This window comes from Necator americanus, chromosome V, assembly GCF_031761385.1.
Source record: "Necator americanus strain Aroian chromosome V, whole genome shotgun sequence".
Taxonomy (NCBI): domain Eukaryota; kingdom Metazoa; phylum Nematoda; class Chromadorea; order Rhabditida; family Ancylostomatidae; genus Necator; species Necator americanus.
Genome location: NC_087375.1, coordinates 28,907,857 through 28,919,232, shown reverse-complemented (window position 1 = coordinate 28,919,232; position 11,376 = coordinate 28,907,857). Strand labels below are relative to the sequence as shown.

The following is an 11,376-nucleotide window of genomic DNA, read 5'->3' as shown; positions in this document are numbered from 1 at the left end:
CGACTGGAGCGCGCCAGCCTTGTGCACCCGCCGCATTTTCCGGGCCGTTTTTTACCGCAATTAGGAAGAAATGGACGGAATCACACTCCTGTTCTCAATCTACTATCCCATATACGAATACTCCACCTGAAATCCGTACCACCTCAGATTCGTGGGGGTGATGCCTTTAAGATATCCAATTATTTTCAAATTTTTGAATCTTGACATTATTGTGATTTTGATCGTCGTGCACAACTTTGTCTGAGCAGAACCAGGATTGTTGTTTATCGTTATTCTAGCTAACGTTTCGCCGTCGTCGCCTTCTTCAGGGGCTGGAAAATCAGAGACACATGTAATCTATCCCCTCAAACGCCTCATCATACCACAATATGAGACAAAGCAAAGAGATTGCTCGAGGAGAACGTCAGAGATGCAGACCAGAATAGCGCTTACCTTGATAGCCGTAAAGCCGCGACGTTAGCAGACCACCGGTTGTTAGAGGTCCACCGCTAATAGTTACTGAAAACGACATCCCTTGCATCTTCTCTCGTAGGTCAAAACCCGCAAAAGTTTTGACACGGCACCAGCTCATTGGCCTCAGCGATGCAATCTTTGTCACGATTGATTTCTCAACTTTTCCGATTAGGTAGAATTTTTTATTTTATATGTTCTATCTTCTTATTTGCAAAAGATCTAAGTTTTGTTGTTTTTTTTTTGTTGAAATCACTGTATACAGGGAAAACTCCTAAGAACTTGACCAAAAATTAGCACTCTACCTTGAATCCATGAACGTTTAATGGCAACGCGGAGAAATAGCGCCGTAGCAACTGTATTGAATTTAATTCCCTCAGAGTATTGTATTACTTTTTATGTTGTTTTTGAGCCTTTATTTTTTTGTTTTAGTATTCATAACTGGGCATGACATTATCTTAGCAGTTTAACTGAAGTTCAACTGGCGCACACAACACCTAATCGGTGTTCACAGTCTCGATTTGAGCTAAATATCCCAACATCGCAGCGGAATATATATATATATATATCGAAAAGTAAGCATAGATGGGCCGGTCACATCATGAGGAAAACGATAATAGATGGTCTAAAATAACGTTGGAGTAAATCCAATGAACGCCCTCGGGGGAGACCGCCAATGAGATGGGGTGTGTTCACTACCACGAAGGGATCAACGGACAGCTTTCTCGGATACGGCTCAAGAATATCGTCAACGTCACTCACATAACTTGCGGATGTCGTGGAGGACGATAGCGAGAGAAAGGAGAGACTGGAAAAGATGCTGAGGTCTGCATGTTCAGTAAAGACGGGCCATCTAAGTATCTAAGAAAATTACTCTGCGATAAACTCAAATTCATGATAAATAAATCAAACCTCAGATCAAACTTCTACTCAATTTAAGTAAAAAAAGCGATCTTAACAATCAGAGCAGAAAAAGACTGCAAAATAGAGTTCAAAGTTTGCATTTTGAAACGTTTATGATCCTATGGTCTATGATCCGTTGTATTCCTATAATTCTGCTCATCTAGCGCTTGCATAACTGATTTACTACATTGCGGACTTGAATATGCCGTTAAAGATAAATATTTTAACATTAGCTTCAGTAGAAATGCTGGGATTAACTCATTTTTTTTTGCAGGCAAAGATTTTTTTTACAAAAATGAGCCAAAACGTAGATATGGTCTTTATTCTTCAATCCTTCGTAATTTCCCATTTTTTTTCAGTGCGGATTAAATCTATCAAGATAAGCCCTTTAAAAAAATGTTATATTTGTTTTTCCTACATATTGAAAGAATTCTTATTCATTCTAGAGTACACTTCGGAGTTGTTGTTAGGTTATGAAAACTTCTTAGAGTCTAAAAAGTCTATAAAAGACTAAGAAGCAAGAGTGTATGATAACTGTTTTAGCAATAGAATATCTCGATGACATGAAAAGATAATAATGTGAGTTACTACGACGTTTCTTCTTACGATAACCAAAAACGCTAATCCATAATTGCTTCCTGTCACTGAGTAGCATCTAAGAGGTGCTAAAATCTGTGGAATTAATATGTAACGAAAAAAATTAGATATCAGTTATTTTCGTCTGTGATTTGTGATTAGTCTGCGATACCTTTGGAAGCAAGGAAGTGGAGGAATGTACGGCGCTTCTCATTTTCCGCAGAGCACTTCCAATAAAAGAAAATCTATTACCACCTGCTGCAAAAGCGAACATAAATGCATTCAACATAAGAAGTGCTGCGAGTGCCATAAATCACGATAAAAAATGATCCGCGGATTCTGCCGTCTGCATTCTGTTGACTCACCACAGTATTTTTTGAGAAGTAAACATATCGCAAAACATTACCTTTTAATTTAAAGAACCTCACTAACAGAACAGTCATGTCCAGAAATCCCTCCAGCAATTTTCGGATATTTTGATGTGTCTGCTACCATCACAACGCCTTTCGTCATAAACTGCAATAAACAAAATTCAACATAAAATGCGAAAAAAGAATTCTCCGTTACAAAATAGCGAATAGAATAAGACCAAAACGAAGGAGAGAGAAAATCCCCGAAATATCGAAGTCCTTTGTTCGAGAGAACTTTCTACATTATTCTTTGTATTTTAGGATATTAATATAGAGTATTTACAACATATTTTATAGAAATCGATAAAGAATTCACTAAACATATTGGTGATCAAATACTAGCTAACTCATATTTTTATTCATTCATTGTTAATTTTTCTCGATGCAAACGTCTTGAGAAACAAGGATTCTATGGCTACTAATTACCGTAATGGCTACTAATTAAGTCAAAAATGCATAGGAACGTTTCTGTATGAATAAATTCCATAAATATTGCTCCCTCGAGAGCTTACACGCTCTCTGAGTTTAGACAGCTGAAATAGAAATCGAGAAAATCCGCTTCCGAAGGGTTTTTAATATGTTGAACTTATTAAATATATTTACATTCTTTTTATTATTTTTTTATTTATTATATTTAAAGTATGGCCATGAATATGAGAATTTTTTTTGTGAGAAACAAAGAAATCCCATGAAACGTTGATGAAACGTAATTACCCACAAACTACCAATCATAGCTGACTAGATAAGATGGCTTATACGATGTTATGTATAGAAAATATTTTTGTTGACTGTTACTGCTCGAGACGATTTTCACAAAACAAAACAAAGGTGTGCTTCGTTTACAATTTCGTCACACGTTCACGCTGCAATGAACGTAAATTATGATTCTAACAAAAAAAAATTAAATTACTATAGCGTAAAAATAATGCTGTGCATATGCGTATGAAATATCTGCAGAATTCTGCAAAAGGTTACTTGTGAACAGTTCCATAAAAGAAAGACGTCCACACAAAACAGGACATCACAAGGGGATTTTTATGCTCAAAAAGAAGTTTAGTTTTTTTTGTTTTGTTTTTGTGTTTTTGCTTTTTTCGTTTTTTTTAGTTTGGACCTTTTTTTTGGAAAGCACAGGCTTCTATAGAAAAAGAAGAAATTTTTTAAATAGAAATCTTGTCCAAATTAAAAAATTAAAAAGAAATTTTTTTGAAAATTTTGCTGAATAGTGTAAGCATTTATAGAAAAAAGGAGAAATTTTTCAAAGAAATTCATCAGAAAATCGTCGTTCCTCGGCACCTGAACGATTGTGGATCTTAGTCAGTCCAGTAGACAGCGCCAGCACAAAGGCAAAAGGAAGCGCCAGCACAAAGGCAAAAGGAAGCGCTCAGCTGCCGAATTACTCGTTGCGGATACGACTGGAATAAGAAGAAGAAGATTAGGAAGAAGTAGAAGAAATTTAAGAATAATATTGCAGCGCCAAAAGCTGAAATCTAGATATTATTCAAATTATGTTAACAGCTTCTCACGAAGTGGAGCATAATAACAAGGAAAATAATTGGGATGTAACTTGAAAAAAATTGGGATAAGAAAGTTCTTCTGAACCTACTGAAAACCACATGAAAATGACACAAATACTTCACTCTTATTATACAGATCAGTTTCTCTTTGAACGAAATCTGGAGAAATCCTCAAATGTGGCGCACATACACCAAAAAGCCGAAAAAAAGTGGTTGGGCCAGAAGCAAAGAACTAGTGTGAACTAAAATTTGAGAAGAATGACGCAAGTTGATATTTGTATAGAGTATTCTGCTGTTTGATGACCTATGTGTAGCGTTGGTTTAATTGTTCAAAAAAATGAAAAGCACAAACATTATGTTTCCATAACAAACGACCTCTAGAAAATTCTTTGTCCACAGATGTGCGAACAAAGGGTGAACTGTGGAAACTGATATCATTCGCTTCCCACTGCAGTTGTAGTCATTAGAGGATTTGTCGTGAGAAAACTCATGACGCCCACTAAATCCACCTTCTTAGTCCGAAGGTTCAAAACTCAAAATGAGTAAATTAATATGTGCACCTGAGTCAAATGCAACACCCCGCGAAATTGACGATGTTAGGGTCTCAGTACGATCATTAGATAGGGACAGGGGTATAACTGACGCTCGTGACCCGCGCTCATCAATGCGCTCAAAATTTAGCAAAATGCGCATGAAACCAACTTGTTTGCACCGATGTCCCCAACGATACAACTTATTACGGAAAGTGGAGTGGTGGTTATCAGCAACACGTTTGCGATGGTGTCGTTCGGTGAACTTCAACTGCCTATTTGAGTTAAATTGCGATTGGACTGCGGAAGTTGGACAGCAAAATGGTTCGTAGTGTATCGCGCAACATGTTGTGTCGTAGGGAGGTCCGGTGCAACCAAACCTGTTTCTCACGATTTTTTTTCTGGGTTTCTAGGAGGAATTGAGCTCGCTCCACCTGATAAAACAGAAAATCCTCACTAATTCTTCGTGAACTACACTTTTTATAAAAATGGAGAGAGCCTAGCACTGTGGATTTTGTGATATGCTGTTTTTGAAGGATGAAATGGTCGCTGTTGGTCAATCCGTCTAAAATACCCAAATGAATTGAAATTCTTTTCAGAATCGTTGAGGTTTATCAACTTTTAAGCATATTATACTTACGGAATTGAGGCCATGTATGAGGTTAGTGTTTTTTGGTCTCTCAGAAAAATCTGGCACCAGTCTTTCAAACCACGAAAGGATGAAAGGATTGGTTCGGGCCTTCGGCAGTTCCGAACCATCAACAGTGTGGAAGTACACTCACCCAAATCACCTAGTTCGGAGACAATGAAAAAAGAGTAGGCTTTGAACCCCACAACTCCTAAATGCTGGGTTGTAATTAAGGCAATAAGCACGTAAATAACTAACCGAACATAAGCTTTGAAGGTTTCAGTTCTCAGAAACATAATCCACAAGTTAAAAGCTAACACTGAGGATGTAGCAAGTAGAAGTAAAGTATTATTTGCAAAGATTTGTTTAAATCACTGGAAAATTTATTCAGATGCAAGCGTTATAAAGGGGGTGCCCATGACATCAGACTAGGCAATCCTAACTATCCTCCTGCTCCAATGAGGGAAAAACACTGCCTTTCTGCAAAGATAAATTTATTTTTTCCTTACCTTGCATGTAATTCAATTTTCTGCTATTCTCGAGAAATGCTATTCTCGAGAAAATCGCTAGCAATGGAAAAAGTTAAACTAGCTAACAACTAACAAGCTAAACTGGAAAAACCATGTCTGCTCAAAGCAGTAAAAAGCAGCACGTAATTTATTCTTCTAAGAAATGAGGTCGCAGGTGTTTGCAAGGATAATTCATGGAAAATTGGCAGAAAAGTGCATATTATCCTGTCAGTGAGAAATATCAGATGCTTCGGGTTGTCATGGTGCAATTGCAGTTCAAGTCCTAAGTCATAGATCCATATCCTGAAACATGAACTGCAGAGAGACAACATCAACGTAATTTGTTCGGATGAGTTTTGGTGAAAAACGTTTGAAAGCGACGTCTTTCTCCTCATGTGAGGACCCTCCCTTCAGAGTAAAAATAGCTTGGAAACTACTAAATCCTAACAATCACAGCTTTGAAAATTCTGAAATCCACCGAAAGCTCTGAAAAAAGAGGACTAGATAGATCCCGTCCATGTAAATCGATATATCGATTGGTGTGCTCATGATGAAAATGATGAAAAGGAGCAAAATAAATAAAGTTACGGAGAATGAAGGGGTAGCAAGGATGCGCATCCATGTTTTTTCGTTCGCTGGCGAATTACCCTATCTACTCTGAATTGTAGGGCAATGATTTGCAGAAGTTATTGGTTTAAGTCAATCACCCTTACACTGCATCTGAAATCCAGTGCAGTTTCACTTCGAAGTCACTGTGGAAAAAAAATTGGCATCCGCTCAGCTACATACGTTCTAAAAGGGAACTGCCCTTTCCGTCTCGTTTCAGCGTTTTTCGCATTTTAGGTCGAACTGCTGCAAATCGGATGACCTAACGCCTAACGACTCACATTTTCTGCGCATTCTTATTCAATTAATTCAAGATTTCCTTTCCTATGACTAAAAATAGGTGGATAGTCCGTGAATGATGATTGGATTAGGCTAGGATGCCGAATAGAATATTCGAAAAGGTTTGTTGCACAGTGAAAGAAATATGACCTTTTGGAATTCTCCAATAATATGAAATCCAATTGCACAGCTGCTTCTCGATCTATTTTTGTTTATTTCTGAAATTCGTGCAAATTTTTTGGATTCATTGCACTTTTTTGAACTCAACACCGGGAGCAATGTTCTGGATTTTGGAATAAATTTAGTTGTGTTAACAACAGCCGATAATGGACGTAAGTAGCAGCGGAGTGAAAAAAAAACGAAGAATTTGAATTTCTTTCGTTCAAATTGGTATTGGTGTGACATTTCTGCTACATCAAATTCAATTAACACTCCGAATGCCATTAAGCTTGCAGACGTGCATTCATTTTGAAGAGATCTGGAAAGCTGTAATGGATTAGCTAATTTGTCTGGAGAAGAACATTAACAAAACGAAATTATTCCAAAACAAAATTACTTATCAGTTTTTAGACTGGAAGCCAGCCACAACCCCCATAAAACTCTGTTCATTGCATTTCGAATTCAAAACTCATAAAATATTCACATATATTACGGTAAATGAGAGGCTAAAACTCATAGCAGCGGCATACAAATTTCAAAGGCTAGCTCCTAGAAAAAAATTCGATGCTTGCTACCAGTGAAACTTAGGAGAGGCTCCTTCCACTGAAACGTAGGAAAAGCTAAGGATTTAATTTAAAAGTCATGCTGCTGAAAGAGGATACACTTCCTATAAACATAGAAGTCACATAGGTCAATAATACCAGAGTATTCAGTTCATCCGACGAAGCTACTATTTACACACTGAAGGCGATGGAGTTCACCGTACAAAATTTTCCAGAACTTTGCTTTTTCTTACCTGAATAACATATACAAATTTCTTTAAGCCAGATAAGTCAGATAAGGCGTGTTTTTTTAACAAACAGAAATAAAACATAGAAGGAAAACATTCGATGTTACGTAGCCTTAAGCTGCCATGCTTCCGGTATCGTATGGAAATCGGATCATAAAAGAGCAAAATCCGGAAAAAAAAACTGTGCAGAAATGTCCTTTGGTAAGCACGTTTGAATATAAAATGATAGTGTTAAATAATTTCGAACCACTTCTAAGATCTTGGGAGGAATTGAGAATGCTCTAATAAAGAAAAAGGAATAAAATTATAAAATAGAAGGAAAGAAATTATAAAATAAAATTCTAAATGAAAGAGAAGAAATTATAAAACAGAAATGGAGGGTCTACAACCTGGTCAGAACGACGTGAATTGTGAATTGTGGTATAATTGCGTAAGCGATTGCGCCAAGGTTCGCTAGTTACGCGTTCGGATTTCTGAGCTGATTATGGGTCCCATCCGGTCCCAAATCGAGGGCATCCGCTGAAGGCAACTGTCACAGGTGTCTTAGGTCGTTTCGAACAAATGGTTTCACTTACAATTAGTTCTCATCCCACCGTTATTTTCTAAACTCCGATATCTACAGACTTTGACGTAAATGCAGAGCTTGAGCAGAATAACACCAATTTATTCTGAGATAAGCAGCTGCATTTCCTAGAATAGAGCGGATACTGGTCTATTAATCTATGAAAACGTGTCTAACCATTGATTCCAACTGAACTTCAGTGCTTTTCGTTCCAATACGTCCCATCGTACGGAGGAAACATATGAATTCACAAGGTTATATGTAATTTATTTATGACCAGAGAAGAGTGAACATGAATAATTCACTAATCATCTGAAAGAAAGATGCTTTAAGGGCAGCGTCGTATAATGGCGTGGTGAAGGAATCCGCGGGAAAGGCCAGGGATGGAGCTGTAAATTGCGGATCCGGAGTGATTTCGCACATCTCTTCCTTAATCGTCGTAAAACAGCGCTGTGGAAAGCTCTTAATTCCCTACGAAGTGCGTGAGAACGCGCAACCTTTCTACACGCTCCGTTTCCATCAGCAGCCTATTCATACCTTTCACATGAAAAAGCTGCTGAGGATGTCTCATTGTTTCTAGAGCGCTTGCTCGTGGATGAGGCGCGTAAACTCGGGTGGCCGTTTTCGCGAACCCCGAAGGAACTAAAACGATTCCCACGTCCTTTTTTTACGACGACTAAAGGAGATTGAGCGGATTTGGACTCAAATTCCTAATTTGCTCCATGAACTCTACGTTTTTCATCAAGTTTGCACACAATTTCTTGCAACGCTGCCTTTTAATGAGAAATAAAGTGCAGTGCCGCTTTTGTTCTCTCATGAAAGCCTCCTCTAATTATCTCTTTACGGACAGAAGCGCAAAAGTTCGAGATCGCTTGAAGCATCTCCACGAGTAACCTAAGAGGGAGACTCTCAAAGGTTGCGAGTTGCATAGGAATAAGTAGAGAACATAAATGAAGGAAATTATCCGTAAGGATTGGTTTCGCACAAAATTTAGGTGCGGGCAGGATGCTGGTGGATGATCAGGGATTCTCAATCATCTTTAGCTATCGCATTTATTAGCTACATATATGAGCAAAATTCTCTTCATAATAGCCAGCAGAAACTCCTTTTACGACAAAATTTTAAAAAATAGTAAATAATACAAGCTAAAACAACTATCAATGGAAAATAAAGTACGCGAGTTTGTTTTTTCCCCAAAGCCTGTTTTTATTTTCACTTGTGACCATGATAGTATCCATGATCGGATGTCCAAAAATTTTGGAATGTGTAATATTCTGAACTTTTTTAAATGGAAAAAGAAGATCGAGTTTTTTCTAATAATTTTGAAAACTGATTTTTAATTTTAATTTTAAAAATTTAATTTGATAATTGTAAATGTTTCACAGTGTTATAGGACAGAAATAATAGTTTCGAAAGTTTTTGAATCTTATACTTTAAAATCGATCACTCCACTGACAGATAAGAAAAAACAAAAAAAAATACGTTTAATAAAAATAGCAAAAGCAGCGACTTCCTCAATCTTCCAATACCAATAGTAATGTCATTCTAATAATTTTTCAAAAATAAATAATCATTACACATAGGTTCCCTTTTCAAGCTTCATATATCTTTTAAAACCAAGTGGATGTGGTTTTTTTATCCACGCAGCACGAGAAAAAATCAATTTAAGAGTACATCAAGGATTTCTCTTTCAGTCAGCAATGCGATTCATTGCACTTAGCATGAAAAAACCAACGGAAAGTCGACCGTGCACTTTGAAGCATGACTATATAGCACTTCTACATAGCGAAAATAGCGATGTTTTCGTGGATTTCTACGCCTCGCCAAAGATAGATCAAAAGGAAAATTCAAGCTCAGCATTGTCATTTGTAGGAATCCATGTGCGAAGATGATCGGGATGGATTTCACTGGCGCGTAGGCGTACTGGAATCATTCCAGTCTTAGTCTAGACCTAGTCTTTATAAAAATCCCAACAAAGAAGTGCATGGATGGAAAGTGCAAAAGTCCGAGAAATTACCTCTTATAGAAGTCAGCTTAGAAATGATGAGCTTTAAAAAAAAGACCTTCCTTAATCAAAACATCTGGGCGTGTGTAGCGCAGTCGCTAAGAGGTTCGGCTGCGACTATATAGTAGATGTGTTCGAAACCGCTCCGGAGTCGGCGGAGACTTTCATGTATTCGAGGAGATGAATTTCTATTTCATCTATTTGCTGCTCCCCACAGGTCATTGTTTAGGCTGTAAACGCGTGCCTAAATCTCAAACTATTTTGAATTGATGTCGAACGCGTAGATGCATCGGAAAAGGATCATCAACGCTATTCACTTCACAACATAATAATAATAATAATAATAATAATAATAATAATAATAATAATAATAATAATAATAATAATAATAATAATAATAATAATAATAATAATAATAATAATAATAATAATAATAATAATAATAATAATAATAATAATAATAATAATAATAATAATAATAATAATAATAATAATAATAATAATAATAATGAAAATGACTAATCTTGACTTCTTGACTACTCACCACTAATCTCAACAAATAAATGAAAAAGAGGATTCTCAGAAAAGATGAGGGGTAACTTCAAACTCTGGAAGAGTCGGATGCGAGCATGCACATAATATGACATAACTCTATCTAGGATCAACTAGGAAAGTAGGCAGGTCCCGCAAGGCATCCGCTATCCACTAGTTGTTATCCTTATCCTATACCCTTCCTTCGATTGACTGCTTTCTTTTGAGTGCATGCTGGTGTTGCTCTGATCTCTTCGACCACACGTAAATCTGACACTATATGCATATATCTATGTAAATCTGACAAAAAAGAACCGAGAAATAGTGAGCAAAAATTGCATGAAAATGATATTTTTGCGCCGGTTATTAATTCCATAGGTGCATGTAGCGTAGTCGATAAGATGTTTCGCTGTAGCTGCATAGTCGATCAGAGGTTCGAATTTACCCTAGTGCCAACCAGACCCTTCATTCCTTCGGGGTCGATAGGTGGAGCAGAAGTGGTGTAGAAACGCAGAGATTTCCAAGAGAAGTAATTATTTCTTCAAATAATACCCAATTTTCTCCAATAGAAAATTTGGTGGTGAATTCGGCTGAAATTTTCAGCATCGCGGCTGATCTTTGATGGTTCGTTTGTGTACGGGTGTTCTCACGCAATGAAACCAAATACGCCATTTGGTAAATTGTGTGGGCTCGCCGATAGTAGCCAGCATAATGATGAACAGCAAATATGAACGATGCCGATATATTTAATGAATAATGGATGAGGTTATCAATTTTCAAGGGCAACCAATATCCTGTGGGACGAAAAACCAGCTCGACCGTTCCACTATGCATCATTTAAAATGAGCACAAGTTGATTTTACCAGAAAAATCCTCAAAACATGTCCTCGTCTTGTTTTTTCGTTAAAGCCAGATAGATATAAA

General features: G+C 37.1%; 1 protein-coding gene across 1 annotated transcript; it reads right to left on the bottom strand.

Annotated features, from left to right (window-relative positions):
• Positions 1-10,172: 10,172 nt before the first annotated feature.
• On the bottom strand, positions 10,173-11,124 carry RB195_015547 (uncharacterized protein; the record flags this gene model as incomplete). Its single annotated transcript, XM_064206305.1, has 2 exons — positions 10,173-10,439; positions 11,005-11,124. The coding sequence occupies 2 exons, from the start codon at positions 11,122-11,124 to the stop codon at positions 10,173-10,175; spliced, it is 387 nt and encodes a 128-aa protein (XP_064062186.1).
• Between the last annotated feature and the right edge of the window lie 252 nt (positions 11,125-11,376).